The 15,354-nt window shown below is 42.2% G+C and overlaps 1 protein-coding gene across 3 annotated transcripts in view; it reads left to right on the top strand.

The window, feature by feature from the left end:
* dnah7 (dynein, axonemal, heavy chain 7) overlaps nt 1–15,354 on the top strand; it is a 116,936-nt gene that overhangs the window by 80,550 nt on the left and 21,032 nt on the right. For all 3 annotated transcript variants that reach the window (XM_074658131.1, XM_074658129.1, XM_074658130.1), the window contains exons 48-57: nt 818–981; nt 3,105–3,259; nt 5,735–5,925; nt 8,782–8,915; nt 9,030–9,365; nt 10,709–10,835; nt 11,141–11,335; nt 14,505–14,597; nt 14,718–14,894; nt 15,102–15,263. In XM_074658131.1, coding sequence (XP_074514232.1) covers nt 818–981; nt 3,105–3,259; nt 5,735–5,925; nt 8,782–8,915; nt 9,030–9,365; nt 10,709–10,835; nt 11,141–11,335; nt 14,505–14,597; nt 14,718–14,894; nt 15,102–15,263 — 1,734 coding nt within the window. The remainder of the gene's footprint in view (nt 1–817; nt 982–3,104; nt 3,260–5,734; nt 5,926–8,781; nt 8,916–9,029; nt 9,366–10,708; nt 10,836–11,140; nt 11,336–14,504; nt 14,598–14,717; nt 14,895–15,101; nt 15,264–15,354) is intronic.

Genomic DNA, 15,354 nt, shown 5'->3' with positions numbered 1-15,354 from the left:
CTAGAAGCCACAGAGGCTAACGATTTAGCAAGCTAGCAAGTGGGTAACATAATGCAGTAAATGCAAAGGCATAATGACAGAGGAAGAAGATGAGGCCATTGGGAATATCAACATTTTCCTCAGACATATTATGAAATTAAGAAGAAAAACAATATACGACTAAAATTACAATATACAGTATATACTTATTATACACTGAAAAATTAACTTCCATGGCCTCCGCCATTTCTTACAACGTCAACAAACACGTCACAAGTCGTGAACTCTGAGCTTTCAGAGCGTTCATATATGCCTCTCCTGAACACGGTAAACACGACACCATTTGAAGGCACCATAAGTACGTATTACTGACGTTTGATTTTGGTATCACCGTTAGAGGGTGTACAGTATTGTATTTTCCCTCAATGGTATTTCTACCTTTGTTTATATAAAGTCTTTGTTTACAGTTTTAGAGTATAGTTCATTTAGGTCTTTTTACTCTGAGACTATTTTCAGACCAATAAAAGCCAAATGCTTGAGAGCAGTTTGATGGAAAGTGAACACCAAAGCACTTTGCTTTTTTTCCTTTTGCTGAGCCTCCAATATCTCCAAGACCAAGCCAGTGTTTAAAGGTCATATTTTATACTGTGTCACACGGAGGGCCATTGTGATGCTGGAAAACAGAGAGGTGGAGAGGGAATTAGTTATCGTTTATGTGCACAGCTGAATTGTTCACATGCACATGGCTGTTATTTGTTTGCAGGTTAGTGTGTGTTTGATTCTGCGCATGTAGTGAAATGAGAATGAAGTCATGACCAGTAAATGTGTTCCTCTCCAGGATCAGACTGAGGAGTGGATGAGTCTCTGCAAGAGCAGAGAGATCCCGTGCTCCCCCAACATGTCTCTGATGAACTCTCTGGGCGATCCAGTAAAGATTCGTGGGTGGACCATCGCTGGCCTCCCATCAGACAGCTTCTCCATAGACAACGGAATCATAATCTCGTAAGTATTAAAGACAAACTTTACACTGACATGGCATTCTCCCCAGAGGAAAATGCAGCAATGTTTCCTCAGGGTTGCATTGCCAAGAGTTTAACGCACCAACTCTGGATGTCTCAAGCAACTTTTTTGCTGCTCCTGATCCCAGTCATTTAATATTGAGCATCTGCCAACAGCCAGAGTTGATGCAAAATTTATATTTTCCCACACAATAAAGCTGTACAGTGCAGTGCATAATAAAGCTTTACTTGAATTGTTGTGGCAGAACAGTCTGGGCAAGATTTGGACAGCGTCTTAAAATGACATAATGACATGAACACAAACTGAAAACTGGCTTTTAAATGCACTTTCCATAAAAGCGGTGGTAACCCAGCAAATTGTTGCTGGAATAGAAGTAAAGCAATCAATCTCTTTTTTAAAACCCAAAGGGCCTCTGTTTACTCTGAGCGTGAATATCTTCATTGAAACTGCTGGCTGCTATATGTTTTTTTAAGCCACTTCATTTTTCACTCACTCACTGTGCATAAGGAATAGGTTCCAGTGTTTTAACGGAGGGCAGTTGTGTGTTTTTGATAGCTGGTGTTCCTGGAGCACAATGGACTACAATTCATTTAAAGGTGCTCTATACAATATCCAGAGCATTAATATAGCAGCAAACATCTATTTGCTAAGATATAGTTTAGTAATGTCTACCTAAGCAGAGAGTGAAGTCACTCTCCCTCTGCGTGTGTTGAAATCAGAGCTTCTTCATGCTTTGTTGATATAGCCGGGCCAGCCCGCATACCCTTTAGTGCATGTTCGTGCATGTTAGCGCGACCCACTGGCAAACTCACGGCGTTGTTGCGAAAGCATAGCACCAACCCTCTGGTTCCCCCCCAGGTTAACATTGTTAGCTCTGTCAGCAGTGTTGCCTTTGTTTTCACTGCTAGCGCTGTTAGCACCCTTAGCTATAGAAATGCTCCCAATCTCGCATTCAGCACCCTTAAAGCAGTACATCTCAAACTTTTTGGAGCCAGGGTCCCCTTAAAGGGAAGAATATTTTTCAAGGACCCCCTCATAATCGTAACACCGATTAAGCATAATATTTACTACCGTTTGTACCTTTAGATCCCATTGGAACTATTTGTATTCTAAAACTTTTCAACCTAAATACTTCAGAACTGTTTCATAGTGATAAACAAACACATTTCAATCTGAATCATGTTAACACCGCTTTGTTTTGTCCTGATATTCCGGGTGATTTGTAATTAGACTTTGTTCGCCAGCACCTGAAGACACATGACCCATTTTGGTCTCCCGTTGCTGTCGCTCGATATAACGGTCGTAAATATTTTCACAATTTAGCTAGTTTGGGCTTAGCGTCACTTGACGATATGGACTGACTCAAATATTTCTTCATGCTTGCCAGCTAGCTAGCTGGCTAATAAGCTAAGCTAAGCAGCAGAAGGAACGGTTCGTTGTGCCCTGAGCAAAGTGACTGATTCATGACGTTATGTGTCACAATCATATCAGAGTTTCTATTGGCCCAAAGCTACCGTGGGTGGTAGTAATGGACACAATATGCTTGTTTTATTGGTGCAAATGGTACAATTTTATAATTTATTGCAAATTGAATGCCACGGACCCCCGGGGGTCCCCGGACCCCACTTTGAGAATCACTGCTTTAAAGGACCAAGATTAGATTGCCAACTACAAATCAGTCCACCCTAATGAAAAAAGAGACCTCTGTATGACAGAACTTTGTAACCTTTCCTGGAAGCCCGAGTAGCATCGTCTGATTCAACATCACGGTGCAGTAAAAAAGAAAAGTCACAAGGCATCTGCTTGTTTGTGTAAATGAAGCAGCAACATTGCTTTTTAATCACAATACTATGGCCCCTGGTGTGCTACCCAACTGTGAGCTGTCTAACTGTGCTCAAAGTGAATGTTCACCCCTAAGCTCCTCTCTATATCTCATTCTTGTCCTCAAACACCCCCCCCCCACAACCCTCCCCTTCCCTACAGTTGTGATGTCTCATGGTTAACAGTTACAGGATCTCTCACTCTGACACAAGGCAGCACCATTTTATCACTTCTCTGTTTGTTTGTGTGTGCGTGCGTGCGTGCGTGTGCGTGTGTGTTTGTAGTAACGCCAGGCGGTGGCCTCTGATGATTGATCCCCAAGGCCAGGCCAACAAGTGGGTGAAACACATGGAGAAGGCCAATAGCCTGCATATCATTAAATTGAGTGACGCTGACTTTGTACGCACTCTGGAGAACTGCATCCAGTTTGGCACGCCAGGTAAGCACAAGTCTTTCTCTGATTTGATGCCTCTTCTGTTGCTGCCTCGTCTGCCTGTGTATGTGCCTCACCCTTATAGTTGCAGTTCCTGTTACCGCCTGCTGAGGTCTCTCTTTACCACGAGGACTAATTATTGCTCTGCAAAGAATGTTTTTCTCCTTTGTTCTCTGCTCTGCAGAGGAAGAATTCATATTAGCAATATTTCTAGGTGAGGTGTTCCAATGGACCTTTATTATACTGCACCATTAGTATATCAAACTAATGTAAATAATATAAAAACGGGGGAGATATCAATTATGCTTTCTGCACTCAAATTGTTCCTGCCCAGTATCAGGGTCATATTCACATGTTTAGGAAGATATGACAATTCTGTTGTGCTGGTTTTTTTTTTCCTAGCATGTGTTTATTCCTACTTTTGTCTTCTCGTGGGATCTATAGGGGGGTTTTAGAGGGAACAGCATGGGAGGAATTAGAGTTAGAAACAGACAGCTATACAGCCATTAAAAAGACATCTAAATAATGACCCAACTCAGCCAGCCACCGGGTCTTTGCTTACTGGCAGATTGCAAGGCTAACAGTTCAGAGAGTAGCTTGTCCTTGCAGGGTGCAAAATAGTCCCCGGGGGCTACAGTTCCACCCTCCACAGCCGCTTCTCTTACTTCACAGTTTTACAGTTTCTTGCTGTTTTATTGCAGCCTATAATCCTGATTCTGTGCTAGTATTCTTTATTTTAGCATGGTTGAACAAATGCTTCCCTGCCAGATCTCTTAATAGGCTAGACTCATGTTTATTAAATGATGCAATGTACTGTTTAATCTGCTGAAATATTAGCAATATTGATGTGATGTACCAGGACAAAATGATGCTCCAAAGCAATTTGGAGAAGGTTGACCTGATTTAATTCACTATCTTGGGAGAGAAAGTTCATCAGCTGTCACTGACTCTGAACGCTGTATAAAAACTTTGTTATTACCTCAGGCATAATGTCAATTATAGATGGGCTAATGTTCACGTAACATGAGAACAGCATTATCATACTTAATGTGAAATCACATTAATAATGATGTCATGGGAATAAGGCATTTGGTAATGTTTTAGTTGCTTCACTGATTGTTGTTTTTTGGTATTGCGCATGTGCTGCACAGTGTTCATTGTTGAGTGCATCCCAGAGGCAGGAATATGTACACAAAGAGACCAATTAAAACAAGCCACATAAAAAATTATAATTGTATTAGTTTCTGAGAAGTCATTGTACATTATTAGCTGACCTTATTAGCTGACCTCGTGCTCAACGGAAGGCTGTCATAGGAGCCAGCACAACAAAAGTGACCTCAGTTATTAACCTGGATTCTGCAGCAGCCAATAGATCAGTCTTTGACAATGCAAGCAGGGTTCCTACGCAGTATGGAAAAGAATGGTATTTGAGTAAGTATTTGATTTTAGTAATTTCAAGGTCTGGAAAAATGTGGGCCAACTTTTCATTATGAGCAAAATAACAATAATAATACAATAATAAAAAGTAACTAATAGCAGTAACTGCAGGCAGACAGCAGGCAGAAACGTCCCTGTCAGACTGGGCCATTTTTGATGAAATCTGATTGGCTCAGTCATTTTCATTGTGAACATGAGGAGCTGTGATTCGTGTTTCTGCTGCCCAGTCTAGTTTTGATTCAGTGCAGTGGCAACGTGCTTATACAAACTGAGGAGGTGTCATCCACTAAGAAGTGTCTTGAAGGTCTTCAGCATCATCAGATTCTCTTCATACCACAAAAACTGTATTAGTGTTAAAATGATTGCTCCAAATATGAGGCCTCTCTGTCTAAAAATTACCAGGATGGATTTCTGTCCCAGTCTGTCACTGTTGGTAATAAAAGGGCGGCATAATCGTTTTTCGCCTAGAGCGGCAGAAGTCTGATGTGCACCGGGCTTGGGCACAGCCTGCAAAGCAGCTCTGCTTAGAAGTAGAAGCAACTCCCAGGTGCAAGACAGCTTTCTGCGTAGGACTGTAGACTGAATGGTCACAATGGGTAAATGCAAGTTTTCTAAGGGCTGGTTTGATGATCCTAAATACAAAGTCTGGTTGGTTAACAGTACCAAATGGGAAAAGAAAGCTGAATGCCATCTTTGTGTAAAATCTTGTCACAGCATCCTCCCCGAGTCACAAAGTCAAATATGGTCTGATAAATCTACCAGGAAGACTGGAGATTTGAGTCTGGACTAGTATGGGAACCCTGTATAAGGGGATAGATGTATAGTTTCCTGCAAGATAATATAATATAAGAGATCTGTAACCAGTGCAATGATGCTTAGATTTGGGAGATGTGGGATTAATATTCTGGCTGCCAAGACAGCGGTTGAACATGACAGCTCCCATGTGAGATTACTTGTAAATGAGTGAGTGTAAAGAACAGTACTGAAAAGAGTCAGCCTCCCCTGATTAGAAAATATTGGTAAAGATCGAACGTTTTCTTCCAGTGCTGCTGGAGAATGTCGGAGAGGAGCTGGACCCTATCCTGGAGCCTCTGCTGCTGAGACAGACCTTTAAAAGTGGTGGTGCCATGTGTATCCGCCTGGGAGACTCCACCATTGAATATGCTCCCGACTTTCGCTTCTACATCACTACCAAGCTACGCAACCCGCACTACCTGCCTGAGACCTCCGTCAAGGTATACTGCAGTGGGAAACAGCCTCAGGCACTGTTGCATTTTTTAGTATCCCAGGACACATTCACTCGCTTCACATTGTGGGAACTCATTTTATTATTAACATGGAACATACAGTGACTCTAATACTTAAACACTATATTGGAAGCATTTTTTGCTGTATTCAAATGGTAACATTTGCTAAATGGTACAATGGCCCTTGGTCAGCTTGCTACAGTTTGACAAGAAGGATACGGCAACAAGGCTGTACCACACGTTACTTGAATGCTTATCAACGCTACAGCCCCTTTAGTTTAACTTTGTGTAGGGATTCGCGGTATTGGATTTTTGCTGATATCCGATATGCCGATATTTTTCCAACTCATTTTGGCCGATTGACGATGCCGATACGATACATGCACATATTTTTTTCCACCTAATTGCTGAGAGCATCAAGTGTTTCCTGTAGAAGAATTAACATATCATTATGCGTACTGTTATCGTGACGGCCCACTGGCAGAAGCAGACCTAAAAAAAACAACGCTTTTCAAAATGCACACATTCATAAGGCAAAATAAGAATACTACTTTAACTTAAAGCAGCAGTGTAGAATAGGAGCAAATATGATTCAAAAAAAAATATTTTTATAAAACTTTCTTTATATCCGGCTTTGCCGTCTCTGAGCAGCTGTCAATCACTCGTGAACTCCGATCAAACGGTCAAACTAGGCAGCGCTGCTTGGTATTTCCTCAACTGATCTCAATATGGCGGCCGGGCCACAAACAGTTCTCATTTTACAGCTGAACAGTGCACTACAAGATGTTTCTGAAAACATTTTACGGGAGAAATAGGCATTACAGTAACAGAATATTGATTCATATTTGATCAGCGCTGCCTAGTTTGATCGTTTGATCGGAGTTTGCAAGTGATTGACAGCTGCCTCCGTTGAATGAACAGCCAATAGGAACTCTCTCCCTGAAATGACCTTTGATTGGTCAAAGTCTCCCCTCATGGGCTAGATGTTTTAAAGATATCACCATGTATCCCTACTTTGTTGTATTCATTCCACACTGTTTAGACACACAAACAGAACTGGTCAGTTTTTGAATGCCCGCATGCCTTAAGGTAAGAATCTCTTACCTTCCAACTTCTTTATGCCAACATAATAATAGCCAGGCTAATACTGTCATAACCACAACATAATTAGACAATTAGCTTTTGGATTAGAGATGCACCGATCAATCAGCCACCAGTCCAAACTTGTTGATGTCAGCTGATAGGCCATGACCGTTGACCGGCCGATCAGTCTCATATAGCCGTTTTTTTGGAAGTCAAATTTACACCTGCCACATGATGGTTTTACATTGTGCACACAGTCACAGCCAGTAACGTCACAGCCAGTGACCTCACAGCCAGTTACCTCACAGCCAGTAACGTCACAGCCAGTAACCTCACAGCCAGTGACCTCACAGCCAGTTACCTCACAGCCAGTAACCTCACAGCCAGTGACCTCACAGCCAGTGACCTCACAGCCAGTTACCTCACAGCCAGTAACGTCCCAGCCAGTGACCTCACAGCCAGTAACGTCACAGCCAGTAACGTCACAGCCAGTTACCTCACAGCCAGTAACGTCACAGCCAGTAACGTCACAGCCACACACACAACATGCACGTCGCACACATGTTACTCATGATGCAGTTAAACAGGACGCTTGTTAGTGCCACCAGCGGGTCCAAGCTGAAATATCTTAAGGTCTACTAGATGGATTGGCCAAAACTTTTGCATGACTGTAGACTCTTATTCTTGTTTATTTTAAAATTTGAACTCAACAGCAAATTGTTCATTGCACTGAATAATTATTTCAGAGCTCTGTTCCAAAAAGACAACTTTTTTCCCTCAACAGATAGATGAGCCCTACTTTTTTTTTTTTGTTCCCCCTTATTGCATCATTCATGCCACTCAAATGGCAGCACGTTTTTACCCCAGCAACACAGTGAATCATCATTCACTGATACCACCTCCCCAATGGAACACAGTGTCCCAAAAAAGAATTCCAAGAAAAGGAGCATTAAAGGAAACTGCATAACAGAGAGGCAAGGGGTTGGAAAGCATTACTGAAGATCACATTTCAAGCATCTATTTGCAGGGCCCCGCTCTTTATGGGCAGCTATTAGATAGATTCAACTCATTTTTCAAAACTAGCTCAATCCTTCTTTTTTTCCTTTTTGCTTTTGTCTTTCTTTGCCTACAGTACAGTACACTATGGAGCTTCCATTATATCCATTAAGCCCTATTTGAAATGCAATACTTCCAAATACAAGATGGCAAGCATCTAGTAAACCAGCCCTTAAGGAGCTCAAGGGACGAAGGGAAGCGAAGACGGAGGGTGTATGTGTGAAAAGGACAAACGGGAGATTTATAATGGCTCTGAGTCTTTACCACCAGCTGAGTGGGTCCGCAGCATCAATAGAAATGGAATTAGGCCCCGGAGAAGTGCACTCGTTTATTAGGGCAGGGAGTAGATAGCAGATATAGGCTTTTAACCTCCGGGTAAGTGCGGAGCAGAATGACTAAGGCTGTGTGGTAAAAGGCCCACTTCCACACTTTTCACAGAAAGGAAAAAAAAAAAGTAAATGCATCCTACCTGTGCTTTGCCAAGCCTGGAGTGGTTATTGGAATTGATTGGATGGGAGGTTCGTGGGGAGAACAGCACTGAAGCCAAGATGATCCACACTGCACTGTACCTCATTTAAATATCCGAGAGCAAGGGTGGGGCAAGACACCACCACCCCCGAACACACACACACACAAACTCATTTGTGCATGTTTATGTCTGTATATTGTACAGTATGTCTGTGTGTTTCTTCCTCTGTGCTATAGGTAACCCTACTGAACTTCATGATCACCCCAGAGGGCATCCAGGACCAGCTGCTGGGTATTGTGGTGGCCCGGGAAAGGCCCGACCTGGAGGAAGAGAAGCAGGCTCTCATCCTGCAGGGAGCAGAGAACAAAAGGTACAGTAGCCCGCACCAGTCTCAGGTCAAATCATGTCAACTGATCAAATCAAATGTCTCCCTCTTCAAAGTGGAACCCGTAGACATGTTGAATTGTCCTCGCACTTTTATCAGACAACTGAAGGAGATCGAGGACAAAATCTTAGAGGTGCTCTCCTCTTCCGAGGGCAACATCCTGGAGGACGAGACGGCCGTCAAGATCCTCTCCTGCTCCAAAGTGCTCGCCAACGAGATCACGGAGAAGCAGGCTGTGGCTGAGGTGACGGAGCAGATGATCGATGAGACCCGCATGGGCTACACGCCCATTGCAGTGCATTCAGCCATCTTGTTCTTCTCCATCGCTGACCTGGCTAACATTGAACCCATGTACCAGTACTCCCTCACCTGGTACATTAACCTCTTCATCAGCTCCATCGGCAACTCAGACAAGAGTGACGACTTGAAGCAGCGGTAAGCAAGGCTGACAAATGCACGAGCCAAATACTTGTTACTACAAGCAGTGGTGGAATGTAACCAAGTACATTTACTCAAGCACTGTACTTAAGTACAATTTTGAGGTACTTGTACTTTACTTGAGTATTTAAATTTTTCACTCCACTATATCTCAGAGGGAAATATTGTACATTTTACTCCACTACATTTATTTGACTGATAGTTAGTTTTTACATATAAAACGTACAATATGATTTTGTGAAATGACGCAGTAATGTACTACTAATGTACCCACTAGTATATAAAGTATCTAAATTGACTCCAAACAGAAGAACTACAGCATAAAAATATATGTGTTAGTGATAAAAACAGAATAATATAATATTCTGTAAGAATATAACACTTTAAAAGGAGCCGTTCTACATAATCAGTACTTTTACTTTTGATACTTTAAGTACACATTAATGATAATATTTCTGTAATAAATCATGTGCCTCTGTATCCTCCTGTGATAGCAAACCAACCAATCAGAGCCGAGCTGGAGCCTTGCCGTCTCTGAGCAGCTGTCAATCACTCACGAACTCCGATCAAACAGTCAAACAAGGCAGCGCTGATCAAATATGAATCAATATTCTGTTACTGTAATGACTATTTCTCGTGTAAAATGTGTTCAAAAACATCTTGTAGTGTACTGTTTAGCTGTAAAATGAGAAAGTTTGTGACCCGCCAGCCATGTTGAGAAATACCAAACACCGCCCACCAGCCGGAGCAAACTTTCTCACTTTACAGCTAAACAGTACACTACAAGAAACATTTTATGCCAGAAATAAGCATTACAGTTACAGAATATTGATTTATATTTGATCAGCGCTGCCAAGTTTGACTGTTTGATCAGAGTTTGCGAGTGATTGACAGCTGCCTCCGTTGAAAGAACAGCCAATAGGAACGCTCTCTCTCTGAAATGACCTGTGATTGGCCAAAGTCTCCCGTCACTGGCTAGATTTTTTTAAAGTCTGAAAACAGAGCCATGAGGAGGAGCAGAAGTCTAGTTTTCTCTCAGAACACTTGAATTACAATATGCTGAAAGGTTATTTTGGAGATTTTGCCCAATGATGCCACAAATATTCTGCCTACTGCAGCTTTAAGTAAAAGCTCTGGGTACTTGTTCCACCACTGCCTACGAGTCACTCAAACAAAATCATGGAGCTTTCTCTCCACTCGAAATACCTTATTTGTCTTGTAAACTGTTAAAAAAAAGGAATGTAAAACTATTAATAATGAGCATGAGTTTGGATGAGTTTGTGAGTTCCGTTTGGTTTGGAACAAGATTGTTAAAATGCTTGAATATGCATCTTCTTCAGACTACAGATCCTGAGAGACCACTTTACCTACACGCTATACATCAATGTGTGTCGCTCACTGTTTGAGAAGGATAAGCTGCTCTTTTCCTTCTGCCTCAGTGTCAACCTGCTCCTGCACAACAAGCTGGTAGGAATACACGCACGCTGCACTCATGTACAGATTTACAACACTTCACTTAAAAACCATAGATGTTGTTTGAGAACACGCCCAATATTGTTGTTTGAGTGGTTAGCTAATCAAACAAGCTGGTTACCTCATTTTACACAATCAGACCTCTCGATGATTGCTGTAGATTATATGTATCTTGTATTTTCAATTTGCATAGATTTTATTTTAATCCAAAAATAATCCCCCAAATGGTCAACCTTTAAATCGCTTTGAATCACAAATTTGCGTTAATCCTCCACTGTGTTAACACTTTCGTGTCGTAGATTGATGAGGGGGATTGGCGCTTCCTTCTGACGGGCGGTGTGGGCCTGGACAACAGCCACTCAAATCCCTGCACCTGGCTCCTCAAGAAGTCTTGGGATGAGATTTGCCGCTTGGGTGAGATGGAGCATTTCAAAGGTCTGCGCCAGGACATGGCTCGCCTCAGGGATGAGTGGAAGAAGGTCTACGACAGCCCAGTGAGTGTCATTAAGCTGACTGGCTGGTGGTCTGGGTGGGGCTCTTTCTGTGGGTGTCGTATATGTTTATGTGATGGTAAAGACAAACTGGATAGTTGTTTTCTGTCCTTCCTCTCTTTAGCAGACAATTGGGGTTAATGCCCATATTTTTTTAAATCAGCATGTACTGAAAGGCGCCATTAAATCAGAAATACCCGAGAACTAGAAGGAAAGGAAAATCTGTAAATCCTACTTGGCAACAACTTGAGCTTGAGTTTGCCTGTGAAGGGAGAGCAAACCTCGCATCAGTGCCACCTCGGGAGTTGTGCACTGCAAATTATTCAAAATCGAACCCCTTTCAATGTGTGCCCAATTAGATTACAGCCGACCAAGTAGGTTTAGATATGGAGATCGCATCTCTGAGTTTATATAATATTTGTCTAATTTAAAAATAACTATTGTTTTTTGTTTTTTTCTTCAGCATGACTTTAAAGTATTTTTTTTAAATACAGCAGATACATCTTATGATGACATATTGGTGTTGAGCTGAGCTATTTCCACTAACACTGCATATAACTTTCCTGATAAAACCTGGAAAACAAACAAAATCTAATATCAGAGATGGAGTGTGGATGAGAGACGTTAAGTAGACAGAGGTAAAGAAGTCATTTGACTGGAATGCAGGTAAACCTGTACGGTGGGAGGAGAAAGGGAACAAGGGCAGAGTGAATAGGTTAAACCTATTTTCCATTGGGTTTGGCACATGAACAAGAGGCCAGCCACGCCTGCCCTGCAGCTCAGCAGGGTAGCTCACAACACGCATGCAGCCAGCCGCCCTCCTCAACTAACGGCATCGTGGCTGAATACACACTGAATACGCAGCCCCTTCAAAAGCCCCACACACCAGGGAGCACCTTTTTGCACATTCTATACAGTTCACATGCTTTAATTCCACAAGTAGTTTCTCATGCTATTCTTTTTGGCTCTTTTGTGTTAAATAATGTCAATGACGCCACATTTCATAATTTGATACTTAATGTTAAGCTTTCCAAAGCAGTTCTGCTTCTACTGCCACCGTTTTGCACATCTTCAAATTTGAAAATGTTCATTTTTTTTATCATTGATAGGTGCCAAACAGGTCTTAGTGTTTGTCTGTTTACTACAGTATGATCACAACTTAGAACTGTTTATGTTATCATTTGTTTTAATATCCTTAAAATCCTATTTAAATTCACATTCTATTAGTCTTTACTAGGGCTGTCAAAGTTACCGCGAATATAACGCATGAATGCGAATTTGTTTTAACACCACTAATATCTTTAACGCATTAACGTAACTTGCAATTGGTAGGTAGTGGCGGCTCAGTTTTAAAGCTAGAGTGAACTAGCATACTGGTATCTATGAAACTAGAGAACCTAAGTAGTCGATTGTTACCAACCATGTCATACTAGGAGGCTAAATAACGCTCCAAACCTGTGTTAAATTTTAGTGAGGAAAAATTGGCATGTCCATTTTCAAAGGAGTCCCTTGACCTCTGACCTCCAGATCAGTGAATGTAAATGGGTTCTATGGGTACCCACAAGTCTCCCCTTTACAGACATGCCCACTTTATGATAATCACATGCAGTTTGGGGCAAGTCATAGTCAAGTCAGCACACTGACACACTGACAGCCGTTGTTGCCTGTTGGGCTGCAGTTTGACATGTTATGATTTGAGTATATGTTTTATGCTAAATGCAGTACCTGTGAGGGTTTCTGGACAATATCTGTCATTGTTTTGTTAATTGATTTCCAATGATAAATTCATACATATATTTGTATAAAGCAGCATATTTGCCCACTCTAATGTTGATAAGAGTATTAAATACTTGACAAATCTCCCTTTAAGGTACATTTTAAACTGATAAAAACTGTGTGATTAATGTAAAGGTTTAAAGGATTAAATATTTGAATCGATTGACAGCCCTAGTCTTTACTCCATCTTTAACTATTTGCTAATTCGGTAGTTTAAATGTAGTATAGACAAAGGGGACGGGGAAGAAAGAAAGTGGGAGGAAAGTAATTTGCTTGTCAGGTGTGGATGATGCACACACGCATGCCTCTCTCCATCTTTGAGTTATAAAGAGTCTAAAATTGAAGTTTTATCTAATTAAATCTATTCTGTTCCTGTTGTGCCAGTCACATTTATGCAATCTAGACGCAAGAACAGCTGTTTAATCAACGTGTGGCGTACACAAACATGTGTGCAGCACACATGCTCGTTTCTTTGCTGTCACACACGCACACGCACACGCACACGCACACGCACACACATACACACACACACAGCCACCATCTTTTGATTTATAATCAACAGAATCAGGCACAACACTTCTATCCAATTAAATCTAGTTTGTTCCAGTTGTAGAATTCACATTTATTCAATCTCGATGCAAGAACAGCTGTTCAATCAAGCACACAGGCACTCTCACACACGCTCACACACCCCTGTACACACAGAGAGAATCCCCAGGAGATTCTAAATAGGTGTATCCGTCTCAAAGCACCTGCCAACACACATAGCCAGAAGTCTCTCGACAAACAGCCGGGGGAGAATAATTCCAAAAGTTCCCGCTACCATTGCTCACTTCCTCTGGTACACTTGTTCCACAAATTAATCAAACATATTGCTCTGACCCAGTACCCAGTGGCTTTTCTGTTTCCCCACCTCTTTCTCCTTCCGCTCTTCACTTTTTCATACATATGTATTTATCTCCTCGCATTACTCTCCTCCTTCACATTACAGATTACCCCTCTTTTTGCTTAATTACATTGCTTAATCTTGCAACAGCTCAATACAATGCAACCCCACCACGGAACTTCCCTCGTCCTCTCCGAGAAAAGTTGACAATTAAGCTGCAATTAAGGTGAATGTGCAAGGGCCATGCCTCCTTTCCTGATGAATAGAAATGACAGTTTCCTCATCCTACACAGCATTAAAAGATATGATTTGGTCATCTGTGGGGCTTTTCCCTCTGGTTTCCTTGTATTGGATCGTACTGTAGGCCAGTCACTTAAGTGTTGGCATTGAAATTCAAGTTTAGGCTACAGAATTACTACAAGATCTTCTCGCCAGTGTGGAATTTGAAGTAACTCCTAGATATGAATGTGTAGTGTGATTCAATATGGGTTGTGTTGTGCATCTCTGCAGACCCCCCATCAGACTCCCTTCCCTGATGAGTGGGAGAACAAGCTGCGCCAGTTTCAGAAGATGCTGGTGATCCGGTGCCTCAGACCAGACAAGGTCAGTTCATATGCTGTTTTCCGAAAGATGGTAGGATATTATCAGGATATTGAGTAGCAACTCAATTTCTTCAAACGTCTCTATTATCATTATCTCCAAAATTCTCCTTCTTTCCCTCAGGTTATTCCCATGGTACAGGAGTTTGTTTCCGACAATTTGGGTCGTCCCTTCATCGAAGCGCCACCCTTCAACCTGAGCGAGGCCTTCTTTGACAGCCACTGCTGTGCCCCCCTCATCTTCATCCTCTCCCCCGGCTCAGACCCCATGGCTGCATTGCTTAAGTTCGGAGATGAAAAGGTACGGAGACACCTGGGAAATTCAGCAGCTTTGAAGCCTGCTGTGTGTACAAACTCAAAATGAAAGGGGAAATTGAATCCTCTAGATTTCCCAGGCTCCCAGACAGGTCTTAAAAGCACTGAAAATTATTTTGGCTCCTTCCCGGTCAGAAAGCAGCTACATAAGTGAGTGTGTGTGTGTGCGTGCACGGCTGTTGTTATCCCTCAGGGCTTTACGGGTAACAAGCTGACTTCCCTCTCTCTGGGCCAAGGCCAGGGTCCTATTGCTATGCGTATGATCGAGACGGCCGTTAAAGAGGGCACCTGGGTGGTTCTTCAGAACTGCCACTTGGCCACGTCGTGGATGTCAACACTGGAGAGAGTCTGTGAGGTCAGAACACACCACACACACACACACACACACACACACACACACACACTTTCTGTACACCAGATGGGAACAGTGCAAATACATGTCTTCC

Source organism: Sebastes fasciatus, chromosome 14 (assembly GCF_043250625.1).
Source record: "Sebastes fasciatus isolate fSebFas1 chromosome 14, fSebFas1.pri, whole genome shotgun sequence".
Classification (NCBI taxonomy): Eukaryota; Metazoa; Chordata; class Actinopteri; order Perciformes; family Sebastidae; genus Sebastes; species Sebastes fasciatus.
Note: the sequence above shows the minus strand (reverse complement) of the source record. Positions and strands in the feature narration are given on the sequence as shown.